The 22,678-nt window shown below is 51.6% G+C and overlaps 1 protein-coding gene across 2 annotated transcripts in view; it reads right to left on the bottom strand.

Annotated features, from left to right (window-relative positions):
* Positions 1-302: 302 nt before the first annotated feature.
* SLC24A4 (solute carrier family 24 member 4) overlaps positions 303-22,678 on the bottom strand; it is a 117,697-nt gene continuing 95,321 nt past the window's right edge. For both annotated transcript variants that reach the window (XM_036315810.1, XM_036315799.1), the window contains exons 11-17: positions 20,325-20,494; positions 19,349-19,553; positions 7,672-7,838; positions 4,586-4,700; positions 2,970-3,082; positions 2,472-2,537; positions 303-1,157 (exon numbers count right to left, since the gene is read on the bottom strand). In XM_036315810.1, coding sequence (XP_036171703.1) covers positions 1,005-1,157; positions 2,472-2,537; positions 2,970-3,082; positions 4,586-4,700; positions 7,672-7,838; positions 19,349-19,553; positions 20,325-20,494 — 989 coding nt within the window. In that variant the 3' untranslated portion in view covers positions 303-1,004. The remainder of the gene's footprint in view (positions 1,158-2,471; positions 2,538-2,969; positions 3,083-4,585; positions 4,701-7,671; positions 7,839-19,348; positions 19,554-20,324; positions 20,495-22,678) is intronic.

Here is a 22,678-nt window from a genome sequence, read left to right as displayed (position 1 = left end):
GGCATACAAACAATTGGGTCTTTCAACAGGATGGTTTTGAGAGTCGGGCATTAACAAAAAATGACAAACCCAAAGTGACAGCGCGCCGCGTCCCACGGAAGGTCTGGAATGTATGGCTGTGAACCACGAGCTCCATCGCGTCTGAATCAGCACCCGTTTTGACATTAGTCTCTCCCTCCTTCCCAAGCGCCACACCAAGCATGTCAGCATCCATGCAACACCACACACACAGGACCCGTTTTCCGTGAGTGTTACCTTTTTGGTCCCCATTTTGTATGGAATGATATTTTTCAAGTATGATGGTCTGTAGGACATTTCATGTTTAATATTTCATTGCTCATTCTCTGAATGCATCAATACAAGGAGAAGAATATTGCATTCTTGTTTTCTCGCTTCTGCTGTAAAAACAATAAACAAACCTGAAAAAACGGTTTCCATTCTTCCAATTGGTCTAGAAAAAGGGGTGGGGTGTCTGCCATCACAGCCCCGCACCCCCGGCAGGGGGAGGCCCCTGCTCCAGCAGAAGTCGGTGGCTCTTCCTCTCTTTGCAGCAAAAGCTGCCTAAGCAATGCCCCCCTCTGGCCCAGAGGAGACACTTGAGGACAACAGTCCCATTTTGCACTTGCCCCCGGAGACTTCACCGTCACCGACCACCTCATTTCTCAGGATGCCGCGAAACAGAAGGACAAACTGCATCCAGAAGTCCTTCTGACCTACGTGTCCACGAGAGATGGGACACGCGCCACGTCCTGTGACTGCAGCTCAGGGCGGCAAAGATGCTCAAATAGCGGCCCCTGCATCTCGCCTTCCGGAGGGCAGGGCTGACTCCCAGGAAGAGGAGGACGCCCAGCAGCCGGGCCGTGGCCAAAGACCATGATGGCTCTTCCTTCCAGTGTAAGAAAAGACAGCCGGTGGCTGCCGGCGCAGGGGACTCGTGGGGGAGGGAGCGAGGGGAGGACGCTAGGCCGGTGTCCAGAACAGCTCCCAGCGGGCAGAGCTTGGCTTTAGTCGTCTTCTCGGCACATCGGCAGGTTGACAAAGGTGAAGACGTTAAACTCGATCATGATGGAGAAGCACAGGAAGATGGCGTAGAGGACCAGCACGTAGACGCCCAGCTTCCAGTCCAGTCTCCATTTGTTGAGATGGATGCCTAGGACCTGGCGGGAGAGGGGGCAAGGGTTGGGCTCGGGGCAGAGAGATACATACAAAAGGCCTTTGTACTGGGAAACGACACACAAACCAGAACCCCACAACTTCCCCCACAGCGTGGGCTGGAGCAGAGGGGTGCTGCCAGGCATAGCCTTGCTTTGATCAGCGCAAGCCCTGCAGGCTTCAGACTTGTGCATGGCCAGGCGAGACACTGGCCCAGCCCTGGGGGGACACATGCCAGCTGCCCTCAGGGAACAGGCCCTCCCCACCCAGACCTTCTCTAGCATCAGCTAGGGTCTTCTGCCAGGTCCTCCCTTTGCTTCAGAACTTGGTAGCCTCGGCCCTCTTCAGCGAAACCTCCAAGGCTGCTGTTGGCCTACAGTCTGGCAAACTTCAGCTTGGACAACCTTCTCCTACGTGTGTGTGTGTGTGTTTGAGGGACAGTTTGGAACACACCCTCATTCTAAATTCTTCCCAGACTCTCCACACCTCCCTCTACTACCTTCGCTCTGACCCCTGAATCGAGGCTCCTCACGGTGGGATCATAGTCACCGCATCAGAGCAATGTCACGGGCCCTCCAGCCCAGCTTTGCCACTTCCTAGACGCGTGACCTTGGGCAAGTCACTCGCCCCCTGAGCCTTGCTTGCTCTCTTCACCCGGTGTTTGTAAGGACTGACAAGTCAGCAGAAGTAAAGAGCTGAGCACAGTCCTGGGCACGTGGAGTATAGAAACCCGAGTTTTACTGCGTGCCAGTCCCCAGGCCTGGCCACATGCCCCCATCTGCCAGCTCTGACGAGCTGGGGGAGGACGTCTCTCCTAGGGAGAGACCGACTTCTTTTCCTCTGGTGACTTCTTAGCTGTCCAGGGAAGAGTGCAGTGGTGGGTGCCAACATTCTTCTCATTTTTGTTTTGTCAATTCTCATCAGAGGATATTTTTTTTCTTTTGACTTTTTAGAGAGGGGAAGAGAGCAAAGGAGGGAGAGTGAGAGAAACATCGATGTGAGAGAGACACATCGACTGGTTGCCTCCTGCACAAGCCCTGAGTGGGGCCGGGGATGGAATCTGCAACCCAGGTACGTGCCCTTGACCGGGGATCACACCCCGTGCATGGGCCGACACTCTAACCACTGAGCACACCGACCAGGGCAGTTTCCAACATTATTGGCACGGATTGTGTCTGGGGTATCTGAATTTCTCTGTTTCCTCAGCTTTGCCCCTCACTGCCAGGGGGGAAGAAAGAGGGGTTTCAGAGACACATAGTGACCGGGTAAATCCAATGCAATGAAGCATGAGGCTTTTTTTTTTTAATGTAAAAACTTACAGTGAGCGCCACAGAGCCCAGCAACAACACCACGGAGTAGACCAGGCCCCGGCTGTTGATCTTCACCTGCAGAGAAACAAACACAGGCCTGACTCTCCGGGCTGCTCAGGGCCCGTCCATCTGCAAGCCCCGCTCCCTCCCTCCCCCACCTGGAAGGCTTGTTCCAGGTGAGCAGGTGGCCGTGGACCACCAGCGAACTGTGGGTTCAAGTCTGGACTCTGCTTGTCTGAGGAAAGGACCAGGAGGGGACAGGCCCAGCAGGGGCTGAGATACGGGGCAGAAGCACCGAGGAGAGCTGGGCTCACGGGGCTTCCCCTGCAGGCACCCCTCAGGCTGCTCTGGAAGCCTTCGTGGAAAGTGGGCGCGGGGGTGCCAAGGAGAATTGGGGAGTGTGGCTCCCAGAGCCCCCGGCTGGGAAAGGCCCACGGCACCATCATTCCTGTGACACGCACGTGCCTGGCGTCTGGCTCGCTTGCTAAGGAGGCGCGAGGAACTTACTGTGGATCCGTAATTGATAACCATGGTCTGCAGACCCCACGGTATTCCGAGTCCCACGAGGATGTCAAATACGTTGCTCCCTATGGTGTTAGAGACCGCCATGTCGCCAAGGCCTGGAGGGGGCAATGGCCACGTGTCATTCACCAGGAGCAGGTCACGGGAATCCGTTCTTCCCCTTACCTGCTCTATCAGAGCCGTCCCCTAACAGGAATGCCTTCTTCACAGATCCCATGTTTCTAAACCCTTTTTCTGAGATCCAAGGCCCACTCCCTCCGGAAGTCCACAGGGGCCTGGGGTGGGCTGAACGGTGACCCCCACGGTTCATACGTTGGAGTCCTCACCCCTAGGGCCTCAGAATGGGAATGGTTTATAGACAGGGTCTTTGCAGAGATAACCGAAGTGAGGTCACGAGGGTGGGCCCTAATCCAATATGACTGGTTCCTTAGAAAAAGGGGAAACGTGGACACAGACAGTGCAGGGAGAACGTCACGGGGACCTGACGATGGTCATCTACAAGCCAAAGACAGGGGCCTGGGACAGACGCTCCCTCGCAGCCCCCAGCGAGGGGACAGGCACCAGCCGGCCAGGTGGGAGGTGTAACGAGGGTGGGAGGAGAGGGCGAGGCCTCTCAGGCTTGGCCGGCTGCCCGCGCTGCACAGGCTGCCCTTGGAGAATCTCTGGCAGCGCTCGCTTCCGAATGTGAGGAACGCACGACCCACTTTCCCTCTCTCCAGGGCCAACCTCCCCGCTGGGCGCCTCTCTCCTCCCCTGTCTGCTCTGAGATTTCCCTCCATATTCACACTCCTGCCCCCCATACTTGCAAACTTTCATCCACGGAGGGAGACCTGTGGGGGGTCCGAGCTGGAAAGCAGCGGTAAACAAGGCTGGCTCTTTGGTTCTGCCTTGCAAAGAGCACGCTGGTCCTGCTTACCTGGCTCAACCCACGTGGCTGGGTAAGCCCCAAGAAAAAGGACCAAACGAGCCAAACAACTGTACAAGTTCTAGAACTTCGAAGAAGCAGAGGAAAACAGCTGGAGGTATAGGACACCCCCACCCTGCCTTCCTGGGACCAGAACATTCCTCGTTACTACCTCGTTTGCTAGAAGTCTGGGCTTTTACCCCAGCAGGCGTGGCTCAGTGGTTGAGCATCGACCTATGAACCAGGAGGTCACGGTTTGATTCCCAGTCATGGCACATGCCCGGGTTGTGGGCTCGATCCCCAGTAGGGGGCGTGCAGGAGGCAGCCGATCAATGATTCTTCCTCATCATTGATGTTTCTATCTCTCCCTCTCCCTTCCTCTTGCTGAAATCAATTAAAAAAAAAATTTTTTTTTAAAGAAGTCTGGGCTTCAGCCCTGTGCAATCTCACATTAGGGATTTCAGAACAAGTTCATTTTCACAGAACTGCACGCACACAGATGTGCCTCGAGGCCTGGAGTTCATCCCGGGAGCATTCTCCCCACGGGTGGAGCCCGACACGTGCTTTCCAGGCGTCACAGTTTCCTCCACGGCTGAGCTGAACTGCACGTCCTAAGAGCTGTGAACTGTCACGGGGGCAGGGGTGAGGGGCCGCATGGTGATGCCGATGGCGCGGGGGGCTGAGACGCGATGGGTACCTTGTCTCGCCACGATTAAGCTGGCCATGCAGTCTGGAACGCTCGTGCCCGCCGCCAGGAAAGTGATGCCCATGATGACGTCGGGGATCCCGAACGTGTACCCGATAATAGTCACCTGCAGAAGGGGGAGCGCTGCTTATCCTGAGTGCTTTTCACTTGAACACAGTCCTGCTGTGACCAATGAAAAAACCCGGAATAGGGTTTTGTTTCAAAAACATCTTATCTGTGTTCTTCCCGCCCCAGGCCCCATTATAGGAGTAATATGCATTTTGGGGACCGTCGCCAGGGTGGCAGGACGTCCTCCCCTCAGAGCGCAGGGCAGAGCACACACTGACCGGCCTGCTCTGGCTGTGCAAGAAGAGACACGCTGAGGAGGGCTGACCCACCAGCGCTTAACTGCGTGGCCATGACGGTCTTCGCAAGCACAGCGGGCGGTGGCTGGTGTGTTTTTAAGGTCATACCAGACATCATACACACAGGGGCCAGGGTTATCTTTGCATTCCTGGGATGCCTCCATTTTCTTTGTCCAATCATCTTACTACCCGGCTAAGAACTTGAAGGATGGAAGGACTAAGGAAGGAAGGGTGTGCGTGCGTGTGCGTGTGTGTACACTCTGTCCAGGTGTTCAGGAGCAAAGATGCTACCAACTGTCACTTTGCCCTGGACGCAGCCCCGGGACCTCCTATCCTTCCAGATGCTCAGTCTCCTCTTGTCCTCAGTCTCCCCAGCTGTGCCAGGGTGCCAGCCGGGATGATCCATTTAGAATGTCCCTGCATTTTGACACGGTCAATAATTTGTTTCCCCCAAAGGGCTGGCATGTCTTGTTTGGGTGGAAATTAGGCTAACATGCGGCCCTGGCCGGATGGCTCAGTTGGTTGGAGCATCATATGTACACCAAAAGGTCATGGGTCTGATTCTCGGTCAGGGCACATACCCAGGTTGCGGGTTTGATCTCTGGTTGGGGTGTGTTTGGGAGGCAACTGATGGAGGTTTCTCACTCACATTGGTGTTTCTCTCTCTCAAAAAAAGAAAAAAGTCAATAAAAAATATATATCCTCAGGTGAGGATAAAAAAAAAATTAGGCTAATCCCTGGCACTCCACTACTGTCTGTAGTAGAAATTCCCCTAAACGGGGGTCAGCTGGAGTTCATAGCCACAGGGAGACGCCTGAGCAAGGAGGGTCCTCGGACTCCTGCCAGGCCATTGCTAAGACTGCTTTAAGAAGTGGGGGTGGGGCAGGCTAGAAGGGGTCAATGGGGGAGAAAGGGGGACATATGTAATACTTTCAAAAATAAAGACTTAATTAAAAAAGTGGGGGTGGTAGAGTTACTAAGTGTTCAAACTCACTGCTAATTAGCAGAACTGATTTAATAATACTGTTATTTTCAGTAATTAGAGAAAAAATTCACACATTTGTTCATTTCATCTTTCCTAATTCTCATACCCACTCAAATATCATGAAATCTATTTTTTAAAAAACTGCAATGTTGTTTTGGGAATGCATTTTAGTAAGAGATATCACTGGATTTTTAAAAAATCAAATGTAAAGATGGGCTGACACACACACAGGCGCACACACGAGCACAAACACACATACACATTAGCACACATGCACTCATGCACACAGGTGCACACACACACACACCAGCATCTATTTTGCCTGCATCTGGCCAAGCATGGAGCAGCCGTGTTGGCTGTGTCTCATGGTGCAAACAGCTGATATCCACGGTTATGAGCAGTTTTCTCTGCTGCCAGCTCAGAGCATGGCGCCTGCACAGAGCCTTCTCCTCCCCCAGTCACCTTGTCAGACAGCGAGGATCTTCCCCGTTTTGGAGAGGGGGCCATGGTTCAGAGAAGTTGGCCACCTCCCTAAGTCTCATGGAACCTAAATGGCAAAACTAGGGTTCAAATCCGCTGCCATGTGAATCCCTCAGCCCACCTTTCCCCACCACGCTGCTCCCCTCGGGTTAAGGGAGCAGTGGCCCTTCTGCCCCTGAAACCAAGACTGGCTCGCCCTTTCTGCAGCCATCATCGGGTGTGAGGAGGAGAGTGAACGCGGACAGTGAGCTTCACAACAGAAATGCAGCCATCCTGTACCATATCTGCTCTGTGCGCTCCTGGCCTCCCCAGGCAGAAGGAGGAGGAAGGGGAGGGGAAAAGGGAGGAGAAGGAGGAAGAAGAGATGGAGAAGGGAAAAGAAAGGAAGGATCCCACAGGGGGTCCTTCTTGGCCCAGCCCAGCCAATGAAGGTTTGTACTGAGAGCTGTGATGCATGGCCGGGGAGCTGCCCAGGAGCTATGCCAGGGCCTCTCCACCTACAAAACTTCAGCCCAAATGGCACTGAAAATTCCAGCAATAAACTGAGAGGCAGTTCAGGATAGTGGGTTGAGATCATAAACTCAGGAGAACAATAAACCAGGGCTCTAATCCCAACCTAGAACTCACGAATGATGTAACTAATTGTGTATTAGATGCTAACTGTGTAACTAACTGGGCAAATTACTCAATCTCTATGCCTCAGTTTCCTCATCTGTAAAATGGGCATAATAAAAATAGTCGTTATGAGGACTAAAAGAGTTTATATACAGTTTATACATGTGCCTGAACGCAGAAGGGGGACAGGAACATTCCTTGGCAAGGGGCATAGAGGGCTGCTTGTATTCAGCTCCCACTGACTGGTCTCCCTCACATTCCCCCGGGACCCCAGAAAGGATGGGGGCCTAGTGATGAGCCCTCTAGAGCTCTTCACAGTAACATCTTCAAGGGATCTGGCCCAGTCCTTAACTTCCAGTCCATGCCACCCCCGCCATATTATCTGCCCATCCTGCCAGGTGCAAAGGCTCATCTCCATGCCCCCGTGCCTGCATTGCATGCAAGTGCCACACTGTATCTGTCTGGGCATCCCTGGTGCATAGCTCAGCAGCATGCACCTCTGCCATTACCCCTTCTCACTGAGAAATAAGCCAAGGTCAGGGAGGGTGGCAGCTTGCCCAAGGTGGCACAGCAGTGCCTGAGTTCGCTCTCCCACCTCTAGCAGGTGCTGGGCAGGGGCTGTCTGTCCGGTCCACCCGGCTCCCGCCACTCACCAGCCACACCATTAGGTAGGAGAAGACGGCGATCCACAGCGTGGCGGTGAGGAAGGTGACCATGAAGAACTTCTCCCAGCGGGGCTTGCTGCAGTTGGGGATGGTGACGCCCAGGAGGAAGATGAGCGGCCAGGTGAACACCCACTTGGCTTTGTCCCCTCTTGCTTCTGCAGGGGGATGGGACGGAGCAAGCAGGGAGGAGAGAAAAGCACACGTTGGGAGTTACACGCCTGTCCGTCTACCTGTCCGTCTATTTTTTCAAGTCAAACAAGAGAATGCTACCAAAGTGAGCAACTGATCTCCCAGAATCACATACCTCCATCGGGTCAGCCCAAAAGTGATCTTAACAACACAATTCACCAAGTATTTGTTGATCGAATAACTTCAGTCAGTCCAACTCCCTCAGAGTAAGGAAAGTAAGATCCAGAGTGGGAACAGACTTGCCCAGATAGCGGGAATGGGGATGTGGAATTGGGATGGGCTTTGGAATCAGACAGACCTGGGGTGGCATTCAAATGGCCTGGAGAAATCTCATCAACTCTACTTCCTCCTCTGAAAATAACAGCTGCAGTAACAACAACACAACAATCAATGCATGGAACACTTGCTCTGTGCACCAGGCACAGCCCTAAGTCCTTTGTATTCAGTAGTTTCTTCATCTGTTCAATGGGAACATTTCTCTCTTTCTTGGTTGTTGCAGGAAGGACATGATACAATGTATGTAACACACTCCCATGTACATGAAACACGCAGCAAAGGGAGAGCCCAGCCTGGCACACAGTAGGCACTCTGGACATTTCAGCTCCTTTGCTCCAAGGTCACATACTCAGCCCGCGGCAGGTGCAAGACGAAATTGTGGGTGTCCGGGCTGGCGGGTATGACCTCCCTGGCTCCTACCAAGGGAATCCACAAACAATTCACCCCAGGAAAAGCAGCCTCCATACACCGCAAGTACGAGCGTAGTGTGCTTAACAAGCCACTGGGTATGGTGTGCACATGCAGGCTCAAAACCAGCGCGTGGGTGATGCACTGAAATGCGGAGGGGGGACCTAGGAAAATGCTCTGCTCCACAGAGGCAGTGAGAACACCGGCCAGAATGGTCCCAATCGCCCCTTTTCAGAACTCTGGAAACTAACCAAAGGCTTGTAGCAATCCAGGGAGTGTCTCCTTAAGAATATTGACTGGATCTCAGTAAGAACAGCGAGCTCGGTGGAGCTTTTACTTGCCCGGTTTCCATTCCCTCTCACCAGCTCTGCAGAAGCCTGGAAGACAGCATACACTGGAGGTGCAGGAGAAGGATGGAGCTCCTTCTGAGTCCATTCCCACAGAACAGGCGTTACTTGACCTGCCTGCTGCAATCTTGGAAGATCCTGCTTCCAAGGGTGTCCTTTTACCTGAACCGGAGCTCAGCCAACGTGAATCGCCTTTTCCTTCGGGCATTTGTTGGAAACAATCAGAGGCCATTGCTGAGCATCACACTTCTGAAGGTGGTGGGTAACAGGACAGACAACACGCGAGCCAAAAAGCGTACAAGGAAAAGCTGGGGCATGTGGTATCTATAGAGGCTTCGCAAAGCTCCTACGGATTTCTGGGAATCTGAAACCCACAAGCACGTGTAGGGCTGTGCCGAGGATTATTCGAATGCTCAGGAAAAGCTGGAGAGTGCTCTGAGCTTTCACCCCGACCTAACGCCGAGGCTCTGAGCAAGCAAGAAGTAAAGGCGGCGGTGGGGTTGTAAACGGCCTGCTTGAGTGTTGAAGATCTGCCCTCAAATACACAGAACCCATCAGAGATGACTGGGAGACTCACTGGATCCAGACACCTAAGGAAATCCCTGCACAATCATTAGATGACCCTGGGCTAACCTAGCAGGTATTTCAGTGGCCACACGCAACAAAAAATACAGGCTTTACAGGGTTATTTGAGCAAAGTCACCATACAAAAGACAACAGTAAATAGTAATAATAAGCAGACTTGAAGGGAGAAGAGTATGTTTTCTAGAGTTGTCCAATTATATTATTTTAAATGCCCCGTTTCCAACAACAATAAGAACAACAATTTAGGAGACATGCAAAGAAATAAGAAAGTACAGCCCATACACAGGAAAAACATGAGTCATAAAGAACTATCTCTGAGGAATTCAAGACATTGGATTTACTAGACAAAGACTTTAAATCAGACATTTTAAAATATGCACAAAGAAGTTTTTTAAATGCCTAAAAATGAAAGGAAAGTATGAGAATAATTTATCACCATAGAATATCAGAATAAAAAAGTAAAGAGTATGAAAAAGAGCCAAAAAAAGATTCTGGAATTGAAAAGCACAATAACTAAAATGAAAAATTCATGAGAGAGGCCCAACATTAGATTTGAGTAGGAAGAAGAAAAATATCATTAGCCTTGAAGTAGGTCAATGAGATTATCTTGTCTCAAGAACAGAAAGAAAAAGAATAAAAAGAAATGAACTGTGTCTCAGAGACCTATGACACACCATCAAACATGGCAATACAGGCATAATGAGGGTGCCAGGCAGAGAGGAGAGAGAATAAGGGGAAGGAAGAACATTTGAAGAACTCATATTAAAAAACTTTCCAAATCTGATGGAAAACATTAATATATACTTACAGGAATACACATTCATCTCAAATTCACATGGAACCCTCTCCAGATTAAATGATGTTACATCATAAAACAAGCATCAATAAGTTTAAAAGGATTTAAATCATGCCTAGTATGTTCTACAATCATTCCACAATGGAAAGAAATTAGAAATCAGTAAAAGAAGAGAAATTGGAAGATTCACAAATGTGTGGAAATTAAATAACACACCCCTTAATAGCCAATGGGTCAAAGAAGAAATCACAAGGGAAATTAGAAAATACTTTGAGATGAGTGAAAATGAAAACACCACATACCAAAACCTTCGGGATGTAGTTAAAGTAGTACTTAGAACTTTATAGCTACAAATGACTATATTAAAGATCTTAAACCAGCGACCCAATTTCTTCCTCAAGAAACAAAAACGGTAGAGCAACTGAATCCAAAGAAAACAGAAAGAAGGAAATAATTAAGATTGAAGTGGAAATAAGTGAAAAAGAAAATTAAAAAATGAAATAATCAATGAAACTAGAAGTTGGTTGTTTAAAAAGATCAACACAATTGACAAAACTTTAGCTAAAATGACCAAGCAAAAAAAGAGAAAAGACTCAAATAATTAAAATCAGGAATGAAAGAGGGTCATCACCACGAACCTCACAGAAATAAAACGAATTATTAAGGAATATGATGAACAATTGTGCCCAAGAAATTAGATAACGTAGGTACAACAAACAAAATTCTACAAAGACAGAAACTTACCCAAACTGACTAAAAAAGATAGAAAAGCTGGGTAGATTTATAATAAGAGATTGACATAGTAATAAAAAAAACTTCCTTTAAAGTAAAGCCAGGACCAGATGGCTTCATGTTGATTTCTACCAAATGTTTAAAGGAGAATCAGCATGAATCCTTCAAATATTCTTCCAAAAGATAGAAGGAGAGAGAACATTTCCAAGTGCTCTCCATGAAGCCACTGTTACACTGATATCAAAGCCAGACACCAAGAGAAGAGAAAACTGCAACACCAATCTCCTTTATGATTACAGATGCAAAAATCCTTAACAAAATTCTGGTCAACTGAATCAAATAACATATAAAAATTATTATACACCTGGACTAAGAGGGACTTATCACAGGAATACAAGCTTGGTTCAGCATATGAAATTTAACCCATCTAATATATACCAGGGCAATAGAATAAAGGACAAAACTGCAATCATGTCCATTGAGGCAAAAAAAGGCATTTGACAAAATCTAACGCCTTTTCATCATGAAATACTCAATGATCTAGAAATAGAAGATAATTTCCTCAACTCGGTAAAGGGCATCTACAATGAACCCACAGTTAACATCATACTTAATGATGAAAGACTGAAAGACCAGGTCAACATTGTGTGGAAGGTTTAGCTGAGGAAACTAGGCAAGAAAAAAAGTAAAAATAATTCAGATTAGAAAGAAAGAAGGAAAAGTATCCCTATTTGTAGCTGGCATGATCTTATAAAAGAAAATTTCAAGTAATACACACACAAAATAATTACAACTAAAAAGAAGTTCAGCCAAGTTGCAAGATTCAAGATCAATGTACAAAATTCAGGTATACTTCTATACAATAGGAATGAACAATCCAAAAATGAAATTAAGGAGATAATTTACCATAGCATCAAAGAGAAAAAAATGTTTATGAATCAATGCAACAAGAGAAGTACATGATTTCTATGCTGAAAATTATCAAACATCATTGAAGGAAGTTCAAGACAGATTAAATACATGGAAAGATGTACTGTACAGGGATCGAAAGACTTAATGTTAAGATGGAAATATTTCCCAAACTGATCTACAGATTCAATGTAACCCCTATTAAAATTCCAGCTGATTTTTTTTTTTTGCAGAAATTGATAAGCTGATTCTAGTATTATTATGAAAATGCAAGGGAGCTGGAATAGCCAAACCCATCTTGAAAGAAGAACAAAGTTGGGAGCTCTCTGGCTTACACCTGCCTGAATCAGGTTTCTCTAGCATTAAGAGAGTCTGAACTAATTCATGGTTTCAATGATTACAGGGTCTGGGGCTACTGGGGGGATGGAACAAGGTTTACACCAAGGGACATCGCCCCAACACCACCAGGAGCCCCTCCGGCCCCCCATCCATTCCTTCAAGTAGAATGTCAGAGACATCTGATAAATGCTCCTACCATGGGCTCTGAGAAACACGCAAACATAAGCAAGAGGAAAAAGGGCTGCTATTGTTCTTTCACTAAGCTTTCAGATTTCTCTTTTGAAGTGGAAAATGACAATTTAATTATGTAAAAAAATCTTTAAAATGAACTGTAGCAAAACAGATGACTAATCATTGTGAAGGATAAATTATGAACAGATGCAGCTGCTTGTGAAAAACTTCAAACAAATTAACTTGGACAGTCAACTAACTAGACAGTCCAATGAAGGGCGTGGTTAACTTAAGGCGTGTGGGGATGTATGTGTCACTGGACGTTGTCAAGTAGATACTCACGGACCCTGGACGTAGGAGTGATCTAGAGAGCATAGCTCCAGACCAGTGGTTCTCAAACCTGAATATAAATCGGAACACCCCTGGAGAGCTTGTTAGAGCCCCAGATCTAATGATTTGGCAGGTGAAATTGGGCAGTGGGGGGGGCAAGAATTTGCAATTTCTAATAGGGTCCCAGGTCCTGGTAATGCTATTGTCTTAGAACCACTTTTTGAGAATCACCAGTCTAGATGAACTCCATTTAAAAACAATATAGCCATAACCGGTTTGGCTCAGTGGATAGAGCATCGGCCTGCAGACTGAAGGGTTCCAGGTTCGATTCCGGTCAAGGGCATGATATACCTTGGTTGTGGGCACCTCCCCAGTGGGGGGTGTGCAGGAGGCAGCTGATCGATGTTTCTCTCTCATCGATGTTTCTAACTATCCCTCTCCCTTCCTCTCTGTAAAACAATCAATAAAATATATTTTAAAAAAATAAAATAAAATAAAAACAATATAATTAACATATCATCAAATTTACCTGCTTAAACAGACATGGTTTTTAGCAAATTAGAAAGCTGTGTAATTATCACCACTATGTAATTCTGAAGACTTTCATCACCCTCCAGGAAAACCCCCATGCCCATTAAGCTTCCTTCCCCATGCCCTCTCCTCACTCAGACTCCGGCAACCACTAATCTACCTGTGTCGATAGACTTGCCTATTTTGGACATTCCATTGTGTCTGGCTTCTTTCAAATACCATATGTCTGCAAAGTGCACCCATGCTGCAGCATATATCAGTCCTGCCTTCCCTTTTATGGATGAAGAATCATCCACTTTATGGATATACCCTGTTTCGTTTATCCATTTATCACTTGCTGAATATCTGGGTTGTTTCTACTTTTTGGCTGCTATGAACACTCATGTATAAGTTTTTGTGTGTGCATTTCATTTCTCTTGGATAGATAACTGGGGGCGGGGGGGAACTGCTGTGTCATGCAGTGACTATGTTTAACTCTGAGGGACTGCCAGACTGTTTCCCACGTGGCTGCACCAAGAGGCAAGAACACTTGCTGCTCCTCCATCCCACTGGCAGGCTCTCTGCCTTAAACATTCAGCAAACTGGCGATGGCAGGGTGGAGCTGCTGGGTCCCTGGGTTTGCAAACCACACAGACCCAGCAGCTGGCCTCCTCCCTCCCCCTTCCTTCCTGCCGCCCCCTGAATCCCAGAGCGGGCGTCCAACTCAGCAGAGGGCCCTCTTGCCAAGGTCAGCATTGCGCCCAGGCAGAGGACAGCACTTTGGGTCAGGTAGGCCTGGGTACCAGCCCTGCCCGTGGCACCTGCTCACCTGTCTGTGGCTTCCTGAGCCCCCGCTTCCTCATTCCTGAAGTGGGGACCACGCCAGCCATTCAGCAGGGCTGTGTCAGACCCTAAGTACTGAACATAAGGTGTGGAGTGCAACACTTGATGAAGGATGTGTCTGCCAAGCTACAAACTGGGGCTGACCCTCCTCTGCCTCACTATGGGACGGAAGCCACATGGGTCCCTGACCAGGTTTGCTCTAAGGTAAGTCATCTGTTAAGACCTAACTGAGAGCAGAATGTTATTGCTTTTCTCCAGGCTGCACGACAACATGGAAGTGGACATGCGGAGCTGGCCTTCAGCAGCCTCATTCCAACCTCCTTCACTAGTGTCTCCAGAGGCCTCTCCCAGAATCCCTTGCAGCTGAAGTTCAGGATTCATAGTAGATTCCCCAATTTGAAGAGGAGAATTGAGGTAGGACCAGGCTACCTTTCGGCCGCTTCAGATGCATTCCTGTTAAGTCAGGGCATCCGTGCCCAAGCACTAGACAATTCCGGAGACCTGACCAGCATCCCAGTGTCCAGTTTGTGTTGCTATGGGAGTTAAGACACAGCTGTGGCAGTGGCCTCCTGGTCCCGGCTCACAGCTCTGGTGCTGAGCTCTTGAACTCTGTACTTCCACTTTCCTGCATCAGAGATGAGCTACATCCTTCATGTTCTCATAATGCTAGAGGCGTGTGTGTGCTCAGCCCCTCTTCCCTCGGAACCACTCTCCCAGGGGCCACCAGAGCCATGCTGGCGAGCACAGCTGCATGCCCAGGGTGGACACCTGACATCTGGGTTGATGGCATTTTCTCTCTCGGGACTCTGGACCTCAGATGTAATACCAGGGAGATGTTAGGAGGCGGGAAGCGTCATGCATCGGTCTGGGGCCAGTGGAGGCCCCAGTCTGTCATCTGGACCAAACATGAATTTGAAGTCAGTCTGCAGCCAAGGAACAGATGAGACAGGCACGGATGGAGAAATGACGAGCCAGGAAGAGGCTCGACACCACTGAGGCCTCGAGTCAGCCCCGAGCGAGTCCAACTGCTTCCCTGCTCTTGGGACGTAACGTGCCCCTATAACCGTATTTTTTAAAAGGTCCCTCTTTAGCTCGAGGCAGCTTGTGTGGGCTCCTGTTGTTGGCAGGTCAGGAGGCCTCAGGACCCAGCTCATGTCCACTGCATGGGAGTCCTGGGCCCTTCACCTCCCACCTCCCAGCCTGCACTGCTCTGGCCTGGCTGCGGGGGCGCCATGGAGTGGATTCCAGGGCAGGTAGCCCTAGGTACCTGGTTCTGTCTAGTTGAGACTGCCCTTTGGGCAAGCCCCCGCCCCACTTTGGGCCTCAGTTTCCCACTTTGGAATATAAATGGTCTAAAAATGTCCAAGATCCCCTTTAATCCTAGTCTTCAGAGACTGTTGCTAACCCCAAGGAACTCAAAGGAAAATTGTTTTCATTTAGATTTAAATATATATATATATATTGAGCCTCTTTCTCCACTATGCTCTATTACAGTGGTTCTCAACCTTCTGGCCCTTTAAATACAGTTCCTCATGTTGTGACCCAACCATAAAATTATTCTCATTGCTACTTCATAACTGTAATGTTGCTACTGTTATGAATCGTCATGTAAATATCTGATATGCAGGATGGTCTTAGGCGACCCCTGTGAAAGGGTCGTTCGACCGCCAAAGGGGTCTCGACCCACAGGTTGAGAACCGCTGCTCTATAAGCTGTTTTTAGAAACCACTCATAGCCAGAAAGTGGAAAGAACCCAAATATCCATGAGCTGATGAATAGATATATTATTCAGCCATACAAAGGAACGAAGCACTGATACATGCTACAACACGGATAAACCTTGCAAACATCGTGCTAGGTAGCAGCCAGTCGTGAAAGGCCATATGTTGAATGATTCCACTTATATGAAATGTCCAGAATTGATAAATCTAAAGTAGCTTAGTGGTTGCCAGGAGATGGGATTGGGAATAATTGCTAATGGGTAGGGGGTTTCTTTTGGGGGTGGAATGATTGTGGTTCTGAAATTGACTGTGGTGATGGTTGCACAACTTCGTGAATACACAACTTTGTGAAAGCCCCTCAATTGTATACTTTAAAGATATGACTTTATGGCAGGTGAATTATATCTCAATGAAGCTGCTATTCACCAATAAAAACGCTCACCCAGCGGCTGTTCTAATTGGGCTGTAAGCTGGCACTTCAGCGAGGCTCAGTGACCAATTCACAAGGTCGCGCCTTTGAAATTCTGACCTTGACTTAGGAGCCAATCTACCAAACGTGCAATTACTCCGATGGCTCCCGAGACCGAGGCAAGAACAAGGTCATTTCCACTATAAAGTGCTGGGTGTCTCCGGGGGGCCTGGAGCAGACAGGAGCTGCGTGTGGCGTTTCACGTGGAAATGAGCCCACAGCACCTGCGGTTTCTCCCGTTTCCCCCGGATGTGCTGAGGGGCTGAGAGGAAGGACCCGGTGCGTGGAGTTTTCTAGAGCTCCGTTTGTGCAGTACCCCCTCCTGGGGTTTAGAGACACGAAACGGACCTCCTTCCTCCCAGGCAGGTGGTTTGGGGAACTGAGGAACACGGCAGTGGGGCGAGAGGAAGAAGTCCTAAAACTCCGGAAATTTCTGATTTCCTGTGCTGAGTTTTATTATCACAAAGGAAGACAAGATTTAGGGCCTGACAAGAGTACGTGGGGTCCCAAGGGCCCATAATTCAATGCAGTTCAACACGGCTCACTCACCGCAGACACAAGGTGTACAAGCCAGGACGGAGGCAAGCACTTCGGCTCTGAAGGAAAGGAGCCGAGAGCATCCACTGGTTGGTGACGTGTTGTCCCCTTGGCACGCTGGGGGTCAGAATGTCAGTGTGCAAATCCCAGCTCTGCCCCTGCTAGCTCAGTGATGGCGAACCTTTTGAGCTCGGCGTGTCAGCATTTTGAAAAACCCTAACTTAACTCTGGTGCTATGTCACATATAGAAATTTTTTGATCTTTGCAACCATAGTAAAGCAAAGATGTATATTTTTGCTATTTATTTTATATATTTAAATGCCATTTAACAAAGAAAAATCAACCAAAAAAGAGTTCGCGTGTCACCTCTGACACGCGTGTCATAGGTTCGCCATCACTGTGGTCGTCATAAGGACGCGGTGAGTGGACACCTGGGAGGCAGGCCTGGTCCACAGTAAGCCCTCAGTGAGTTTTACCTCCTGGTGCTCTTCAAGAACCTCCAAGGACCTGAATTTTTGAAAAACACACATTCACCCCAGGTTCTCCCTGAAGTGGGCTGAATATATTGTAGGTCCGGGGTACATATATATCTAAGGCCATCCGCCTGCCCCCTATGTGACCACTAAGGCCATTCGAATGCCCCCTCTGTGACCGCCGTGGGCCAGTCCGTGCCGGCATTCACAGCTCGGGAGGCTCAGGGTGGGAGACAGGCTGCCCACATAATGGCAGTGTGACTCGGGAAGTCTCACAGCCCCACCGAGCCTCAGTTTCCCTCTGTAAAATGGGGATAATGATAATGCCTCCCTCACAAGGCAGCTGCAAGGACTAAATGGAAGTGCACCCAAAGCAGCAGCCACACCACTGTCTGTCCTATCCCCACCCCTGCTTCTCACGGCCAGGAGGGGAAGAGGAAGAGGAAGTGACTCCTGGTTTCCAAGGGCAACCCCGGGAAACACATCCGCAGGGGCACAAAGGGAGCTTTCTGCAGGGACACACACTGGGCAGGAACTCGCAGCCCCATCATGAGCCGGGCCCAGGAATGTCCTGGAGCCTCTGGCCTGAGGGGAAGGTGGACCAATGGCAACAGGAGCCCTGGCCCCCGGAAGGCCTCAGGGAGGCAGAGGCCCTGGGAGCTCCTGTACCAGCCCTTGTAAGATAGCAGCGTTCTAAGCACCCACCCCAGGAGGTAACCCACCCAGGGTCCCCTTAGGGAACCAGATCTGATTTCCCATAACCGCTTCAGGGAGGAGCACCAAATCCTGGGCCAAGGGGAGGGGGAGGCTGGCCCTGGGTCCAACCCAACCAACCCACCAAACTCGAGGTTTCAAGGAAACGGAGACGAGTGGGCCTCACAGGTGGCCACCTCACTTTACAGAATCAGAGCTGCCATGGGCATGTCCCTTCGCTGGGTCCCTGCAGAGCCCTGGACTGCAGCAGTCTCAGGACCAGGGTTCAGATGAAGTGGCCCATGGAGGTGGTGGCTGAGGCCCCATCAGGCTCCACATCTGTAAAATGGGGACCTGCCACCCACCTCCTGGGGCTGGAGGGCAGAACCTAAGAATGGTAGGTCCTCAGTCCCACCGGGCCAGCATGGCTCAGTCCTGGATGGTGGCTATAGCCCCGCCTGGCCCTCCCTGGCACCTGGGCTCCAGGCCCCGAGGAACCGAAAGCCCTTCTGTGACTGCGGCCCAGAGTCCCTGTGCATGTGGACTCGGGAGAGAACGTTGCTGGCCAAGTGATGACTCGGCTGTGTGGGGTGCCCAGGGCGGTGGTCCTCTTATGTATGCGAAAGTTAAAATACAAGAGGTGGGGCAGCCCCCTTCACCCCCAGGATCCTGCTCGTGTGTCCAAATGGGTAACCTCACATACGTTCCTGAGGTGTAGAGAAGATCACCCCCCTTTCTCTCAGTGTCCAGACCCAGGGACCAAGCTCCCACCGACCATCAGTGTGACCATCAGCCCACCAGACCAGCTGGCTGCGCATGCCCTGTGCTCACACAGGTCCCAGCAGTGCGCTGACGTGCCGGGGGTGTGAGGTGAGGGCCGAGATTCACATCCATCCCCTCAGCCGCTGGTCAGCAGAGGGAGGTCTTTGGGGCCCAAACCCCTGAGCTGGGCCCTCTGCAACCTGAGTGAGGAGACACCTGTCACGCTCTGGGTGTGGCCTTCAGGGGCGAGGAGGCTGGGAGGTGCCGGCCGGGAGCAGCGTTCCTGACCTGGCCAGTCCCCAGACACACAGAGAGGGCTTGGAAATGCTGAGTCCCAGACCTCACCCCAGGCGGCTGGCTTCGGTTTGGGAACCAGGCCCCGAGTTTCAGGAAGAGCCCTGGGTAGGTGTGACACCAGCAGGCCCTGGAGGCTCCCATCCAGAAACCCCAGGAAGCCCTGGGTCCCACACAGAGCCTCTGTGTTCAACAGGAAGCCCGTGGCAGAGTTGGGGGCAGGAGTGTCCTGGCAGAACCCCGGAGAGCACGGCCGAGGGCCTCGCACCCTGGGAACTCACCGGGCACGGAGAACGGGGACAGGAAGGCAGCCTCCACCGGCTCTGCCTCCGGGGGCGGCGGCGGGGGTGGGGGCTGGGGCTGCTGCTCCCCCGGGGGGTCCTCTGGGTTTTCCATGGGAATGTTCCCGTTTTTGATGTTTTCTTGCCTCCCATTTTGAAGTGGCTTTCTGCTCACACCGTTCGCTGAGTTGATCAGTCTCTGCCTCTGTGTGGATTGGGGGGGGGGGGGGGGCAGACAAACAAGACGTGACCGTGTTAGATGGCTCCTCAACATTCACACAGCCCTCGGAGGTTTCTAGAACACAACCCTGCACGGGTTTGCCTGTGAATGACCCAAGGACCTTGGAATCCACTGAAGTTCGCTCACTTCCTTTTGGACCAATACTAGCAAGCCTTTCGGGTATGGCCAGAGGCCTGGCCTCCTCTCCTTAGTGCCAACCTGACAACCCAGCCCATGACACTGAGCACAGTGACTGTGCCGGCTCCCCCAGTGGACGCTCCTAAGCCACCTGAAGACAGGAAAAAAGAAGTCCCCAAGGTAGCTGCTGCCCACCAGTGCCTCAGTTTCTCTCTAGAGCTGTTCTATGCATACAGAACAGCTGTGTATCCAGATATCTCTCTCTCTCTCTCTCTCTCTCTCTCTCTCTCTCTCTCTCTCTTTTTTCCCTCGAGAACATCTTCAAGAAACAAGCCCTACTTCAGACTGGCCTTTCTCCTGTTAGTTTCACTCTAGTGCTTGACAAACACTTAGTAAAACATTTCGACGTGGTGTCTGACTGCTGCCTACCTTACCCTCACTCCTGATCCGGTCGTTTGCTACTGCGGTGACATCGGGGGCTTCCTTCCTCACACAGGTACGGCGCTACACGCCCGCCTGGCCGAGGACGCGCTGGGGCCTGACACTAGGGAGTGCCATCACAAGCCAGGGCCTCCTCCACGGCCCCCCCGCTCTCACAGTGCTTTGAGGCAGGCTCACCTCGTTGATTATGATCCTGCTGGCCATCCGCAGTCGGGTCCTGGGCCCAAACTTATTGGTGATCATGACACGCAAGCCCGCCTCCGGGAAGCTGAACTTGGGAGGGCTGGAGCTCATGACCTCATCCACCATCACCACCGGGTTTTTGCTGTACCGTGGCTCCTCCTTCACTGTATTGAGCACAAGGCCATGATTAATGCTGAGGTCCCCCGGGGACACCCCCTAAGTGCTGGGGCAGCTGCCTGCCTGCCCCGCCCCCCTCCCGGTGCAGACTTCTTTCTCAGGCTGAGTCCCAGCAGCTTCAGCTCCTCCCACTAGTCAGGTGGCCAGTGGCGCTGACCCACCTGCCAACTTGAAGAATGAGACACAGCCCCGTGGTCCCCCCATTACAGGCCTCTCCCGGGCAGGCCCTCCACCTCCAGCCCCACTGCCATCGACGCCCCCTCTCCTGCCTGCCTGCCTTAAAATCGCTCCCGATTGGATCATGTGCCCCCTCTCTTCTGGGACCCAATGTGGCTAATGCAAGGGTCTTCCCGTCCCTCCTCTGAGCCTCCCTGGGCAGCCCCCGCCTCCCCCCCCGACGCCCCCCGCCATGACTGTGACGGGACCTTGCTCTCTCCTGATTACAGAGGCTCCAAGGAACCCCTGGGATGGAAAAGTCTCGAAAGCACTGGAGAGCACTGGCTCTGAACTTCTCACGAGGCCACCTGCTCTGTCTTTGAGGCACCACCTCCACCCGGCACAGAAGGATGCTTCTAACTTTATTCCCCTTGAGGCAGGCAGCCAGGGCAAAGCGCGGGCCCTGGACGAGGCCACTGAGACCCGGGAGGGCGGCCTGCCTGCTGAGGGCACACGGAGGGCTGCTGGCCGAGCCCAGCGTCTCTAGTGAACCTGTCACCCTCCAGCCGGGAGGCCGGTGTCTCTGACCCTATGCTTCTCTCCTCATGAGGCTGAAGAACCAATCTCCCCAGGCCTCACACCTCTCCCCGCCGCCTCCCTGAACACGCTCAGGGCCGGAGTCCTGGGGGATTTGACATCTAACTCCAGAGCCCCGAGGACCCTGGTGACAGGACCACAGAACAGGCGGCTTCCCTCCCAGGGGCTATGAAAGCAGATATGCCCACCCCTCTGCACGGTCACCAGCTCCCCGCTGACAGGGTCCCCAGGAGTGTCCTTCCCCGGTGATGGGGTAAGCAGGAGTGGTCAGGGTGAGCCCACAGGAGAGAGTTAATGGCACAAACAGGAACGAATGCACATGAGACACGCACCCTCACCCGACAGCAGCAAGGCTCAGCAGACAGGAGGCGTGTGGGTTAGAAACAGAGCCGGAGGGCCATGCATGTGCCGGAAGCGGACACTGACCTCTGGCGAGGCGTGCGCTGGGCCGGTGAGTGTTTCCTTACTGCACGTGTTATCGCTTGGGTGTGAGCGGATTACTTACAATTTAGAAGAGAAGAGGTAAGGAGACAAAGGCCGACAGGGATTGCCAGAGGCGAGGAGCGTGCGGAGGATGCCGAGAGTCTGGGGCAGCGTTCTCGATGGTGGCCCAGGTGCAGGGGTTACTGAAGGGAGGGTTAGTAGAGGGGCTGCTGCCACGGGGGTCTCAATGCTCGGGGCCTCTGGCCTTCGGGACGGCCCCTCTCCTGGCTGAATCCCATGACCCCGTCCCACTCTGAGGAGTAGGAGCCCGTGTGCCCACCGCCCCTCTCTCTGTGTAGCAGGGAAGCCACAATCCCCCTGCTCCGGACCCTGCGGAAGCCGGAAGAACCGCAGAACCATCCCTGTCCCGGGCACCGCCTTGGGGGACAGCTGGGCTCCCAGTGAGGGAGCCTATAGAGTGTGACACCTGACGCCCTGGGTACCTTGACCTGGTGCTGCCCGCCAAGTGTTTCCAAACCCAGGGTGGCTGCAGAGTGGTTCCAGCAGTTCAGCCAAGGCCGGATAGCACCCCCTTCCTTCCCTGCTCCAAGCCCAAGCAGAGTCCAGGGCCGGGGCAGCCCAGGGAGGCCCACAGGGAGCCCAGCCAGCGGTCAAGGTGGCACTGGCTGGCAGGCTGCGTGCAGGACCCCCAGAGACCAGCGAGACAGGCTGCACCCCTGCAGGGGCAGGACACGGGGCCTCCCAGCCTCGGTCCTGGGGCCCTTCGCTTGCTGGCCTGGGCTCTGCTTTCTTGAGCAGCAATGAAATGCGAAGTGAAAAATTTGTACAGGTTTGAGAAAACCCAGGGCCCTGGGGATGGGCCTCCTCCATCGGCCACACGGGCAGGAGGTAGCTCTCAGGAAGCGCTGACTCACCACTTGGAATCTCTCTCTGCCGTGAAGGGTCAGAGGCCCCGGGAACACTTTGTCCCGGAC

This window comes from Myotis myotis, unplaced genomic scaffold (genome assembly GCF_014108235.1).
Source record: "Myotis myotis isolate mMyoMyo1 unplaced genomic scaffold, mMyoMyo1.p scaffold_m19_p_1, whole genome shotgun sequence".
Taxonomy (NCBI): Eukaryota; Metazoa; Chordata; class Mammalia; order Chiroptera; family Vespertilionidae; genus Myotis; species Myotis myotis.
Note: the sequence above shows the minus strand (reverse complement) of the source record. Positions and strands in the feature narration are given on the sequence as shown.